The sequence below is a fragment of the Marmota flaviventris genome, chromosome 12, assembly GCF_047511675.1.
Source record: "Marmota flaviventris isolate mMarFla1 chromosome 12, mMarFla1.hap1, whole genome shotgun sequence".
Classification (NCBI taxonomy): Eukaryota; Metazoa; Chordata; class Mammalia; order Rodentia; family Sciuridae; genus Marmota; species Marmota flaviventris.
Genome location: NC_092509.1, coordinates 79,838,523 through 79,852,769, shown reverse-complemented (window position 1 = coordinate 79,852,769; position 14,247 = coordinate 79,838,523). Strand labels below are relative to the sequence as shown.

The 14,247-nt window shown below is 54.6% G+C and overlaps 1 protein-coding gene across 13 annotated transcripts; it reads right to left on the bottom strand.

Annotated features, from left to right (window-relative positions):
- Positions 1-275: 275 nt before the first annotated feature.
- Positions 276-12,339, bottom strand: Tnnt2 (troponin T2, cardiac type). 13 transcript variants are annotated; one of them, XM_027945626.1, is made up of 15 exons: positions 12,299-12,339; positions 11,615-11,631; positions 8,844-8,876; positions 6,792-6,860; positions 6,607-6,642; positions 5,688-5,721; positions 4,511-4,571; positions 4,109-4,225; positions 3,269-3,346; positions 2,755-2,865; positions 1,979-1,987; positions 1,542-1,651; positions 984-1,074; positions 683-723; positions 276-321 (listed from the first exon to the last, which is right to left on the bottom strand). In XM_027945626.1, exons 1-15 carry the CDS (start codon positions 12,337-12,339, stop codon positions 276-278), a joined length of 894 nt encoding a protein of 297 aa, XP_027801427.1. The 13 variants fall into 13 exon arrangements, with proteins under 13 accessions (XP_027801427.1, XP_027801435.1, XP_027801428.1 ...); XM_027945634.1 differs by lacking the exons at positions 1,979-1,987; positions 11,615-11,631 and adding exons at positions 11,214-11,231; positions 11,333-11,343 and having other exon boundaries at positions 8,844-8,870; XM_027945627.1 differs by lacking the exons at positions 8,844-8,876; positions 11,615-11,631 and adding exons at positions 11,214-11,231; positions 11,333-11,343.
- Positions 12,340-14,247: the final 1,908 nt, after the last annotated feature.

Sequence of the window (14,247 nt, the reverse complement as noted above, 5' to 3'; positions counted from 1 at the left end):
CTCTGATGGCCACCCTGACTTCCTGAGACTAGGATCTCATCTCAGGGGAGGTGACAGAAATGCCATTCTGTGTGTGCAGTGTGCGATGGCTTTTTATTCCTGGCATGGTGTGGGCAGGGGGCAGGCAGGAGTGCTGGCTTCCAGCTAGGCCATCTCCTGGTCTCCAGACAGGACCCTCCTGGGGTTCCCAGGAGGGTCCCAGGAGGGTCCCAGGAGCTGAGGTGTGCGAGGCAGGAACACAGGCAAGGAGAGCTTTGGTGAAGAAGACGTGGGCTCTACTTCCAGCGCCCAGTGACCTTGGCCTTCCCGCGGGTCTTGGAGCTGCAGGGGAAAGCAGGACCATTACATGGAGGCACAGTAGCAGGTCTCCAGGGGGAAGGGATAAAATTGAGAGATGCTGAGGGTTAAGAGGAGCAGCCTGGAGCTACCTCCAGGGGCAGAACAGGGCAGCAGCCGCAAGCTGGAGTGAGACCTCTGGTCCTACACACCATCCCCTACTGTCAAGGAACCGCCAAGAGGGAGAGAAGGGAGAATTGTTGGAGGAGCCACAAAGGGAAGTCTACAAGCTGAAGAAGAGGAGGAAGGGGTGGGAGTCCAGAGCTCTCCAAAGAGCAGGATGGCTGGAAGAGGGGGACAGAGCGGGCAGGAGATAGGGACTGAAAGAAGGACCTCAGACACTTACACTTTCTGGTTGTCATTGATCCTGTTTCGAAGGACATTGATCTGTAAGAAAAGTGGAGAAGACAAAGAACAATTCAGCTCAGGTCCCAGGAGGCCTGGGATGAGGGAGGTGGGAGCTCAGTGCAGCCTAGGGGAAGGCGAGAGGGCACGGACGCCGTTGGAGACAGGATGTGGGGTCGAGGTGCATGAGCTGAATGGAGTGACTGGGGACATGGAAGAGGTCCTGAGGGACAGCAGTGGTGTGGACCCAGTCAAACCAGGAGAAGCATGGTGTGGGAGGGGGTGTGTAGCGTGGGGCTCACTTCATATTTCTGCTGCTTGAACTTCTCCTGCAGGTCGAACTTCTCTGCCTCCAGGTTATAGATGCTCTGCCACAGTTCCTTGGCTTTCTCCCTGCATGCGCCACAGTGGGAATGGAGCAAGGGTCAATAAGGACAGCCCTCACCGCCCTTCACCCTGGTCCTGACCCAGCCCCTGGGGCCCCAATGGCAGTGCAGAGTGTGTAGGAAACAACACCAGGGGCTTCCAGAGCAGAGTTCTGAGAACTGGGAGGAAGCAGGAGAAGTCCTCCTGGCACAGAGATCATTTAGCTCAATCCCCCTCCTGCCTCCAGTGAGCAGGTGAGCAAGTTTAAGTGCCAAGTGCAGACAGTTAAGGGGCCTGCTCAGTTCTCTCTACCTATCCACAAAGCTCAGGTGGGTTGGGTCTGACCTGCCCCAGCCTGAATTCCCAGCAAACCCAGTTTAGGAAATGTGAGGGTGGGGCGCCCTCTGGTGGTTCCCAATGAGAAGTGCCCTCCACCCAACCTCCAACCCCTTACTGAGACCTCAGTGCCCAAGGTATCATGGGCCTGGCCCCACCTCAGTTGATCTTCATTCAGGTGGTCGATGGCCAGCACCTTCCTCCTCTCGGCCAGAATCTTTTTCTTTTTCTCACGTTCAGTCTGCCTCTTCCCAGTCTTCCGCTCGGTCTGAATGGGGTGTGGTAAGCAGGGGGACATAGCTAGAGACCACCCCTCCCTGTCCCCTTACCCTCCCAAACTGCCCCTGGGAGTAGGATGCTCCTGCAACACCCCACACCATCCTCTGCCTGAATTCCCCTGGGAAACTGAAGCAAGGGCAGTGAGGATCATCTCCACCCCTTCCTCCCATGCCTAGATGGTGTCCTCCACCTCTCTGGGCTTCCTCCTCCCCACCCAGCCAGAACTCTGCACTCCCCTCCCCAGCAAGGCACCTCCCCTCCCAGGGATCTCCTTACAACTAAGGGGAGAAAGAGAATGTGAGGTTTTGGTACCCACCTGGGCTTGCTAAGCCAGGAAACCATGAGAGAAAGACCCAGAGAGAAAGATCGAGACCGTGACAGAGACATAGAGAGAGAGGCAGAAGACAGGCAGAGAGACAGGGAGGAAAAAGTGATTCAGACGCTCAGCACAGGCCTTCTGGTGGACAGGGAGGAAGCTAGGGCTTTGGGCAGGGGCCCAAAAGCTCTTGGCTGATAGGGTCACCATAGGGCAGAGGCATGGTGCCAGAGTTGGGGACTTTGGAAATCTAAGAAAAAGTTCTGATCTTTCCAGTTGTGTAAAGAAAATCAACACCTCCTCCTCCAGTGGGGCAGAGGAACAAAGTGAGTTCCTAGGAACAAACTGCCTCATGGAAAGTATAACAGACACTTTCCATGTTAGCTCATGGGACCCTCTCAAAAGAGCAGGGCAGGCAATATCAGTCCCATATGAGGAAACAGACTGGGTCCACACAGGTGTGTGCGGCACAGCTGGGTCAACCAGGCTCTGACTCCAAGCCCAGGGCTCTTCAAGCTGCACCCAACCATCTTGGAGGTACCTGGGCCCCCAGGGAGCTAAAGGAGTATTAGCCTGTACCCACAGCAGGCCCCTCATAGCAAAGCCACAGTTGGGCTGAGAGTCCCCCGGGCTGGGCCTGAGGAGCCCTCAGACTCCTACTCTGCAAAGGGGAAATTGTTCCTGGAATTCAATATAAAGCTGCCAACTACAGCTGACTCCTCACTTCTCAAGGGTACTCCGGGACCTCCTGGCTACCCCAGCTGCCCCCTGCCTACCTTCTGGATGTAGCCTCCAAAATGCATCATGTTAGACAAAGCCTTCTTCTTCCGGGCCTCGTCCTCGGCCTTCCTCCTGTTCTCCTCCTCCTCTCGCCGGGCCCTCTCCTCCTGGTTTTCAGAGAGGAGGAAGAGGGCAAATTAAGGGTGAGGGGGGGAAAGCCTGGCTCTGGGCTGAAGCCAGGGGTCTGCATGGGTGGAATGAGCTCTCTCCCCACTGGGCAAGGAGCTGCAGAGGGTGCCCCAGTCCTGGACAAGCATGAAGGAGGCCCTGGGCTGGCCTAGGGCTCTGGAAGGGACCTCAGCAGCTGCACAAGAGAGGACAACGGGGCCCTTGGTTCTTAGCCTGCACTAGGGAAGGGATAAGACCTAGGGAGTCTTAAAACATCAAGATCGGGAGGCCCCAGCATGTCCGTCTCATTCACTGGTGTGATGTCAGAGCCAAGACCATGGCCCCTGCTGACTTGAATGGCATCTATTGAATAGAGAGCTGGGAGCTGTCAGGGACACTCACAGCCAGGCGGGTCTGCCGTTCCTTCTCCCGCTCATTACGGATGCGCTGCTGCTCAGCCCGCTCAGCTCGGCGCTTCTCCTAAGGAGAGAGGCAGAGGCCCCAGTGTGCATCTGAGAGGTGATGTCACCAAGGGACAGGGACCCACAAGGGATGCCCTGGCTCCAAGTGCTCTCAGCCAGCTCCACAGATGCAGACGGAGTCCACCCCTTACCAGGTGGGCCCCACAGAAGAGTGTGCTGACTGTGTCAGGATGGCCACAGAGGACATGACAGGGGACCCACACCCAGCATTGCATGTCGGAGACCGTCTCCACTATGTGGCTTTTGCGGTCTCCCACAAGGGTTATGCTGCTGCCCCAGCCCTGGCCTCTGGGTTCAAAGATAGACAGCCAAGTCACAGGTTGCTGAGAGGAGCTACAGACAGGCAAGTTAGGCGGAGAGGAAGAAAGGAATCAGAATAACTCTGTCCCCAGTGCAATGAGCTAGAAGCCTGCAGGTCACTCCCATGGTCCCTGCATTAGCTGGGTGGCTGGGCTTGGTGGGGAAAAGGCAGGGACGGAGAGACCTCGGGCGTTTGAGTAGTCATCGCACAGCCAGGGCCTGGGCTAGGTACTGCCAAGGTCCAGCTTCTGCCAATAAGGAGCACCCAGGCTGGCAGGGAGAGAAGGGAACCCAAGGAGCCACCATGCAGGGATGCAAGAGCAGCTCACTGCAGCAGGGATCCTGAGGAAGGGCCACACTCTGCAGGACCTGGAGCCCAAGCAGGCTGCTGGAGGAGGCCGGCCTCATGCGGGGAGGGACAGGGATGCTGAGGGAGGTGGGCTGGAGGCTGGACACCTACGATCCTGTCTTTGAGAGAAACCAGTTCCTCCTCCTCCTTCTTCCTGTTCTCAAAGTGAGCCTCGATCAGCGTCTGCAGCTCATTCAGGTCCTTCTCCATGCGCTTCCGGTGGATGTCCTGTGGGTGGAGCCCTGGGGCTTAGAGGCTGCCACCTTAGTCCAGTGGACGGGTGAACCAGACAACCCCTTAGTCCAGTGGACGGGTGGACCAGATAACCCCTGCCCAGGGCAAAAGGCTCTGAATCCAAGCCAGCACTCAAGGGTTGGCACCCAGCCTGGCCTCTGCTAAACACCATTCTACCCATCTGCCCCCCAGCCCACAAAGCCACAGGGTCTCCCATCTCCTTGGAGCTCTCGTGACCACTCCCAGCCCAGACCTACTCTACCCACAGCCACCACTCACATCAAAATCCACTCTCTCTCCATCAGGGATCTTGGGTGGCACCAAGTTGGGCATGAACAGCCTGTTGGGAGGGGAGTACGAAGTCAGAGGAGTAACCCCGCTCAGAACCCGAGGGGCTGCAAAGGGCAGGCAGGGCCTTCTCCTTCCTGCAGGGACTTCCACCACGGCCCCAGCCAACGCACAGTGCTGTCACACTAATGTCAACCCTAGTAGTCTCCACGCTTGCTCAGCACCTGGGAATACACAGAGCCCTCTCACACCAGCCATTGTGTTCTTATCCTCACAATATGCCCAGAGAGAAGGCAGCAGCGTCCCTCTCCCTTAAGATTGAGAGGCTGAGACAAGATGGCGTATGGGGCTGAGTCCACATCCCTGTGGTTGACCCTGAGACTCTGTCCAGGAGCCCAGGGATTCCCACAATTTGGTGTTGATCCCAACACACATTTGGAGTATGTGACACCAGGCCAGGGTGGGGTCTCTGGTCCTTGGTTTCCCCATCTGCCCTCAGGTCTGTCTGATGCTGAAATGAGATTATGCAGGGTACATACAGTGGCCAGCAAAGGGGAGGGGGCTGGATGCGGGAATGGGGCTCGGCCTGGCTTGGGAGGGAGCTGGTTTCCGATGAACCCACAGAAGTGGGGCCAGGCCCGCGAGTGGACCCGCACCATCTGCTGGCAGGACAAACGTCACCAAGAGGGAAATGCTCCCTGCCTCCAACCGCCATCCAGAGCCTCCAGGGGTGGTATCGTATGCAGCCAAGCTGCCCTGTGTTTGGGGCTCTCTGAAGCCACCACACCTGAGCTGGCATGGTATGTTGCTTGGTTTCCCAAATTCTCCTCCCTTTTTCCCCAGGTCCCACCTCAGCCCTGGAGGAGGGGGTTCTGGTCATCCTGGGATAAAGGTGGGTGTGTCTGTCTGCCCAAGGCCCTGACTAGTCCACCCCCTTTCTCTAGCCCCATCCATGTCAGGGTGCATGAGGTAGCGGAATGTGGGGTAGAATTCAGCCCCATTCACTCCCTCAGGCAAAGAGCCTTGTGCAATATACAAGCTGTGCAACCATATGTGGTAGTCTGTGCCTATTACACCCCCAGCTCATGCCCACTGTGCCACGCTGCACTCCCATCTTGTCCTCACCGCCCTCCCTCCCAGGGCCTTACCACAGGTGCCTCCCACTCACCTGGGCTTGGGTTTGGACTCCTCCACTGGGCCATCTGGAGGAGAGAGAAACACACAGCCCCAGGGTCAGGAGGCCCAGGCCTGGTCACAACTCCACCCCTGTGGGCTGGGGGCCTGGGGGCCTCCGTTTCCCCCTCTGAACAGGGAGTCCCAATTCCAGGAGCACCAAAAGCCTGAAGGCAGCTGGGGTTGTAAACCCCCAAATTCCTGTCCCACAGCAGCTGGGGGGTGGGGGGTGTCAGGGGACAACAGGGTCGGGCACACACACTCGGCGCGGGACTAAAAAGCCTTCTCTTGTTCAGCAGTTCCACACAAGGCAGGTTTGCTTCTCTGCTTCACTGTGAGGAGGGGCCTGTGGAGAGGTCCCTGGGGGGCTCTGGCCCCAGAATCCTCTCCCAAGTCAGCCATCTTGGTTGCCCCTTGGACTTCCTGGAGGCCACTAGGAGGGCCAGAGATCTGGGCCAGTTAACTAGTGGGCAGGATTCCAAGCCTCAGCCGCTGTCTTTGCTGAGGAGGTGTGACTGCAACCACCTGGCAGCCTGGTAAAGGCTGTGATGTGACGGTGGCCACGTCGATGGCCCACCACACGGCCACCTGAGCCTTGGGAGTTCATCTTACAAACACTGCACCCAACTACTATTCAGCCTCTGTGCCAGGAGCTGCCTGAGTGCCTGTGACTTCTGCGTCCCCTTGTCTGCCCAGATCAGGGGCCTGGACACTCTTCCCCTCTCCTACTGGGCACCCCCAAAGCAGCTTCTCTGAGATGAGGAGGGTCAGGGGTTAAGAGTTATTTGTCCAAAACTCTATCTTCCTTTCTCCTGCCCCAACTCCCTGGAAGGAAGCTGTGGACAGTCTCTCCCAAGCTACTGTGAGGAGTCCTGGTGTGTCCCCCAAACCTCTCTCGATGTCCACAGCCTCACCTTCAGCCTCTCTGGCTTCCTCTTCTAGTCCATCTTCTAAACAAAACATGAGGGTTAATGAAGGTCCAGTTCCAAGCTCAGACTGCCCCCAAGAGCCTTCCCCACAAGCAGGTCCTGGCTCAGCCCAGCCTGCTGGCTTCTGGGGTCGGAGTCTTTCACACACACACAGTGCCCCGGGCTCGTACCTTCGGCCTTGGTCTCATCCTCAGCCCCAGTCCCATCTTCAGCCTCCTCTTCTGCTGCCTCGTCCTGCTCTGCAGAAGTGAACCAGACCCAGTGAATAACCTGGCCCTGCAGCACCCAGAACAGAGAGTGGACAGGAAGGGGGCACCCAGAAAGGAGAGCAGAGACAGGGACCCAGGGCCAACAACTTCCGGGTCCAGATGGATTGGGGTCAACCAATGTGAATGGGAGGCTGCTCTGTTCTTGATTTAAACCAAATGTCAACAAATAAATATATATATATATATATATATATATATATATATATACCTAATCTGGCCCCCCAAAATGTCCTTGTACATGAAGTTGGCCTGCAGTCACCCCCACTCGTTCATGTCCTGTCTGTGGGTGCGTTTGGGCCCCAGTCACAGAGCTGAATAGTCGCGGTAGAGACCGTGGCCCGAAAGGCCTCCAGTATTTACTCTCTCTTCCTGTGCAGAAAGAGTTCACCACCCGGGGGGGGGGGAGGAACCACAACAGAAGGGCACAGTCAGGCTTGTGAAGAGTTGTTTGGTACCAAATTTGCCTCTCTGGGAGTTTGGGAATCAGAACTGGGCCTTTCCCAATATGGAAAACTGTTCCCTACCTGGAGGTCACCAGGAGGGCCAGAGATCTGGGGTAGAAGCAGATTAGGATGTGGGGTGTCTCTGGGGCTCCATCTGCCTGACCTGACCTCAATGACCTCCCTGGGGGTCTGACTCCAGCTCATTCCCCAACTTTCGACCCCAGGAGTTCCACCCAGTGCCTGGCACCATAGGATGGGCCCTGCTTAAGGTGAGATGTCAGGGAAGCTCCTGTCTGGGTCCCAGGGACTCTCTAAGTCTGGAGACCCTTCCTCTGTGTCTAAATGAAACCAAGACAGTGAGCCTGTGTGGGTGGATGAGATGCCCACAATTAGTATTTGTACTATCCAAAAGGTTGTCAGGATTTCTCTGTTTTCATCCATTTGCTTAGCAGGATGTGAACCCTGCCCTTTCCGGCTCTTGGAGTAGACAGATTTGGGGGCAGACAGGGTGACATCACCACCACGGCTCTGCCTGTTGAAGTGCTTGGCAAGGCTCCTTGACTGATTGACAATGACAGCCTCTTGATGCAAGAGGCAGAAAAAAATGCCCCAGGACGGAAGGAAGGGCTCACATCCAGAGAGAGAGTTCAGCCTCCTTCCCTCTGCCCCATGCTCTCACCCCTCCTTTCCCAAGTCTGAGTCTCTCTGAGGCCTGGAGATGCCTCTTCTTTGATCCCTGCAAGAGGCTTACCTCAAAAAAGATCCTTCCAGAAGGCATGAGTCTAGAAGGCCAGTTTTGGGGTCCCCCTTCAGGCCACTGTTTTAATGCCTCTCTGGCCCACCCCATGTGTGCCACCACTCACCCAGGGGTCATGCCACAGACCCGAAGAGGGGGTGCTCCCTGCCCCTCCTGGCTACCTACTGCATCTTGGGACATCACTGTGGGCCTAAGTTTGTTCTAAAATAAGCCCCAGTCTGCTTCCATTGCCCTCGTGCTAACCCTGGGCGCTGGGGACAAGTCCAGCCCCACCCCTCCCCTCAGCAGTGCACATCTAAAAGCTGACATCATGTCCTCTCTATTCTGGCTATTTCCAGTGCCCCAGCTGCTCTTCAGATGACTTTACCCCAGGCCCCTTGACCCCTGGCCACCCTACCTGGGAAAGGCCAACTCATAGGGAAAGACCCAGCCTGGAGCCCTGGGATGTGCAGTGGGGGCGGGACAGGGGGGCTATTCACCACAGTCAGGAGCCTCCCTCTATGGCCCCCTATGAGGAGCACAGGGAAGACCAGCCAGCCTGGGTCTTTCCCACTGCCCAGCCCAGGAGGAGCCAGTGACCCTGGAGGACACGCAGGATGAAGGTCTCAGAACTGTGGTCCTGGCCCCTCTGAGACTGGGGAGGAAAGTGACTGACCCACTCAGCACTCCCCGCCCCAAGGACAGGGCCCCTGGACAAGCAGGTGGCACTCAGGACAGCAGGGAGCTGAAAGCAGGCAGGAAAAGCTGTACTACCGTCTTCGTCCTCTTGCCAGTCTTCCTCTTCCAGGTTCGGGGGTGGCAGCAACGGAGGGGAGAAGCGAGACAGGTTAGTGTGGGGGGAGAGCCTGGGCAGCGTGCAGCAGCGCAGGGCGTGGCCGTGACCATGCGGGGCTTGCAGTTAGCCTAAGGCCCACTTTGAGCAGCTCGGACAACTCCCTGCTCGGTAACTCCCGGAGCCCCAGGTGCCTGGTCAGTAAATGCAAACCATGACCTCACTCCCAGCCCACGTGAGAACCGAACGCTCTGGCACACCTTGACAGAGGGAAGCATTCAGTAAGCACTAACTAGCAGCTCCCTGCTCTGCCTCTAGACCTCGCAGCCTGGGACAGAGGCACCAAAAGAGCAGAGAAGGAGAAACAATTGATAACTGTCAAACTTCTCTACATTCCTGCTCCAAGTGAGTCTCTTGGACAAATCCCGTTTCCAAGTCGCACTTGGAAAGCCCTTCTGGGAGTTGGTACCCGGGGTGCTTCCCTGGCCTGGAAAAGGAAGTCAATCATCTAAGGCAGAGCACAGTTAACCCAGAGGAAACGTCTGGCAACTTCCTCGCTGTTCCAGCTGAAACCCTCCACCCCAGGAAGAGCTCACGCAGTGGAACAATTAGTCTCCCAGAGGAAGAGATGCTCAGCGCTGTCCATACTGGAGGCACTGCGGCCACTCATAGCCCTTGATCTCCCTTGGTCACCAACAGCCAGGTCCTTAGCTGGGAAGGGGGCTCACTGCACAGGGCTCAGACCCCTCTCACTGCAGAGAATTATTTTGTTAACTCAAGACTAAATCCCGCTGCGTGTAGCATGCAGATTGGTCCCAAATCCAGAGGTCCAGCTTTCAAACCCTGCCACCAAAACCTGCCTTCATGAAGTGGAAAATCCCAAAATAAAGGAAGCTCCATCATGTCAAGAGCTGGTGCAGGGAACACATCTAGAGATTGCTCCTTAAGGATTTGGTGTTCCAGGAAAACCAAACGTGATTCCAGTGTGTCTGGCTGGTTTTGCCTTTGAATCTCTCTCCAGTCTCCTCTTTGGCTAGACGCCCTTGGAGCGGCCCTAAATGTGCAGGAGATGCCCCCTTTTTCCCTAGAAGGCCTGGGGAACAAAGGAAGACCAGACCCTGAAACCCCACCACCTCTCTTCCTGGAGCTTCCTGAAGACCCTTTCCCTAACCTCTGCACACCTTGTGCTGACGTGATATTTTGAGAATCTGCTGAGCCACTAAGAGGCAGGTTCCAGCCTGCCTGTGATACTGAGGCTTGTGGCGCCCGAGGGCCATTCTGGGCCATTTGTGGACTGGGTGGGGATGGCAGTGAGGTCTCTTAATCACTTCCTGTTTCAGGATCTCAGGAAGGAGAGGCCAGGGAGATCTTCCAGTGACATCGGGGAACTAAAGCTGAGGAGGGCAGATGTTAACACCTCCAAGAACAGGGACAACAAGACAGGCCTTTGCTAGACAATACCAATAAATCTCCATGTCTGTATATAATGTCTCAGGTAACTGGGCCTCTGCATATTCGTAATTGAAAGACTATTAAATGGAATGTTCTTAGGTGGGACCATGACATCGGGGTTATGGGGCTTTTTTTATAGTGCTTATCTTTAGAGATACACGCTGAAATATTAAAGCATGAAATGATGATGTGTGGGAATGATTTGGGATGCATGTTTCAAAATAACTGGGGGCAGATGGAGAGAGATGAAAGAAGAATAGACATGAGCTGATGATTGTTGGCTGGGTCCTGAGTCTGGAGGGTGTTTGGGGGTTTGGTTGTTTTTTTGTTTTTTGGGTTTTTTGTTTTATTTTGTTTTTGGGGGAGCGTTGCTGTTGTTTTGTTTTGAGGGGGCACAGATTCTACGTTTATATGCCTTTCAGATTTTCCTTGGTAAAGAAAACATAAAAATTATTAGGAAAAGTGGTAAAGGAAATAGTTGACAGCTGGACACGGTGACACACGACTGTAATCCCAGCAGCTTGGGAGACTGAGGCAGGAGGATCACAAGTTCAAAACCAGGCTCAGCAACTTAGCAAGGACCTAAGCAACTCAGTGAGACTCTGTCTCAAAATAAAATACAAAAAAGGGCTGGGGAGGTGGCTCAGTGGTCAAGTGCCCCTGGGTTTAATCCCCAGTACCAAAAAAGAAAAGAGAATAGTTGACAAAGGAGACAGATTTAAACTTTATATCTGTCTCAAGACCAAGCAATTAAGGTAGGCTGCCCCCCACGAAGGGACCACAGCTGTTGGGAATCTTTGCTCAGCTGGGTTCAGGGCAGAGACAGGCCCAGGGCTCCCAGGAATAGTGGACTCCTGATATCCCTCCTGTCCGGCCCTCCACCTGCCCAAGGTACATACCTTCCACAGCTGTTTCTGCTCAGAAGAGAAGGCCAGGCCAGTGAGAGAAGAGAGAAGAAGTGGGTCAGTTTCCAGCCACACTGTCCTCCATCCAAATGTGCATACGTGTGTGTGCTTACCTTCCTGCTCCCTGGGTGCAAAGGAAGATACTCTCAATGCCTGCGCACATTCAAGAGTCCCCACACGCATGTACGCGCGCGCGCACACACACACACACACACAGACCAGCCTTTCCCAGAAGATAACCCCATGTTTCATTCCCTCTTGCTTCGTGGAGTTCACCCTTCTCTCCTGCTCTGCAAAGGCCCCCACTAACCTGGCCCACTCTTCTCACCCAAGCTATGTGTCACTGCCCCCAGCAAACTTCTGCATCAGCCTGCTTGGTCCCTTTAGTGTTCTGCCAGCTTCCTCCTCTGACCTCACCTCTGGACTTCCCTCGGGCAGTGCCCCTTTCTAGAAAGCTTTTCTCCCAGCCAAACCTCTTTGCTCTCCGAATGCTGTGTTAGTAAGACCTGTCTTCTCCACAAACCTCCTTTGGCCATCCCAACGCCCGCTACCTCCCTCTGCGCCCCACACCTGCTTGCTAATTCCTTCCTGCAGTTTGTTGCACCCCAACAGCCCTGTGAGGACAGGGGCTGTGTGTGTGGCTCTGGGAACCCCCTGGCAGCACTCCTCCACAGGAGACTGTTATTGGTTTGCCTAGTGGCGAGCCTTTTCCAGCTTCTCTCCAAGACAGGACTGCGGACCAGCACCGTCCTTTGCGCATAGGGACCCAAGGTGGAGTGTTAACGCTGGGCTCTGAGTGGGCGTGGTGGGGCATCAGAGGAATCCCAGCTTCTTGGCTCCTCAGCTAGTGGCTGGTCCCCACCCAGGTTGGACCCTGTTGACCCTGGAGCTGAGCTCCGGTGTTCCCAAAGTCCCCCAGCCTGAGATCTGCCTGGGGTCTGCTGCCCAGAGGTACAGAAGTGGAAAGAAAGAGGCCATATCCACCAGAATCTAGAGCAGGCAGCTAGGTGGCTCCTGAGGGGAGCGAGTGGCAAGGTGGAGGGGTCAACACTGGAGACAGGATGCTCCCAGATACTCACTCCTCATACTCCTCCACCACCTCTTCTTCCACGTCAGACATGGTCTCTGCTCTGCCTCCAGAAAGAGAAAGATGTGAGAGCTGGCAGAAAGGGAGCCTGCCTTCCTCTAAGAGCTCTGGCCTCAGGTGGAGCAGGATCAGGGGGCCCTGGGGTGAATCTCACCCCACCTCTTATTAGCTATGCGACCTGTAGGGACAAGCCTGTTTCCTCCTCTGTAAGAAGAGATCGCAGCACCAGCATCATAGCCAAGCAGCCAGCTAATGTCCCTTTCATCCCTTGCCCCCAGCAGGCATGCTGTCTGGGATTTTGTGTTCCCATTTATAACTCTGAAAGCAATGTTTGTCAACTCGCTCCACCTATCCAGTCTGCAGATGCCTTCAGGGCAGGGGGGTGCTGACAAGTCCACCCCTGTCCTCCTGCAAGAGCACCCCCTGGGAGGGTGACATGGAATGCCACTCAGCGATCGAAAGAAATGAATCATTGATGCACACAACTCAATGCGTCTTCGGGAAATTCTGTTGATTGGGGAAAGTTAGTTCCAAAGGTCATACATATGATTCCACTTATATAACATTCTTGAAATGGCAAGATTATAGAAATGGGGAACAGATTCGTTATCAGGGGTGTGTGGAGGGTGGGAGGGAGGTGGAAGTGGTATACAAGGGTACTTGTGGGACCCTTGTGATTTTGCAACTGTTCAGTGTCTTGACTGTGGAGATGTGTACATGAATCTACACAGGATAAAACTATAGAATTTAACACACACACACACATACACACACACACACAGAATACAAGTGAAGCTGGGAAAATCTGATTAAGATCCCCAATGGACTTATCAATGTGCACATCCCGGTTGTGATATTGCACTATGGAGTATTTCAAATGTTTTCATTGAGGACATTTGGGCAAAGGATGTAAGCAATGTCTCTGTATTATTTCTTGCAACTTTCTTAAAATTGCATATTAATCTATGCTACCTCAACAAAAATAGTTTCCCAGCCAGGTGTGGTGGTCCACACCTGTAATTACAGCTACTTGGGAGGCTGAGGAAGGAGGATCCCAAGATAGAGACCCATCTGGGCAACTTAGAGGCCCTGTCTCAAAATAAAATAAAAAGGGCAAGGTGGGGAGGGGTGTTGTATCTTAGTGGTAGAATGCTTGCCTAGCATCTATAATGGTCTGGGTTCAATCCCTGGTACTACCAAAAAAAAAAAAAAAACACAGTTTCCCTGGGAAACTTGTGTTGAGATGATCCTCTCTGGTGATAGGCTGGAATGATCTGGATGCCAGTCTTCCTCATTCATATGCTGAGGGTGACATCTGGGCAAGTGCTCTCAACATCTCTGAACCTTGCTTCTTTCTCTGTACTATGGAGATAAAGTGTTCACATCCTGCCTCTCTGAGATCTTTAAGAGGATCAGATTGATATTCAGAGAAGTGGAAGGCTCTGGACAAGGTCAGGAGCAGCTGGACACACGTAATTAGAGGGAGAGGTCAACAAGAGGTGGAAGAGCAAGGCCTGGGGTAGGAGACTTATCTGGTCTTAAATACTGGCCCCATCATGCCTTTGTGTGTGGCCTTGGGAAGGTCATCTCACTTCCCTAACCCTCAGTTCCCTGGGATGGAGACAAGGGTGAGAGTTGGTATAAAGTGCCTGGCCCAGAGGGGCACCCAACTGATAGCAATTCTATAACTAACACCAGTAACAACTGTTACAACTAATAACAATTACAACCCAACCCTCCTGAGAGCACGCTAGTTGAAATGTGAACCACGTCCTCGTTGGCAATCTGATGATCAGGCAGCCATCCCGATTATTGGGTTGGAAGGGATTCAAGGGACAAGAAAATGTGGGGTGCGGCTGAAGTCAGGTGAACCAAGAATCAGAGTGACAGATGAGACCACGCTCTGATCTTTCTTCTGTGCCCTCTGCCCGCTCCTGCCCC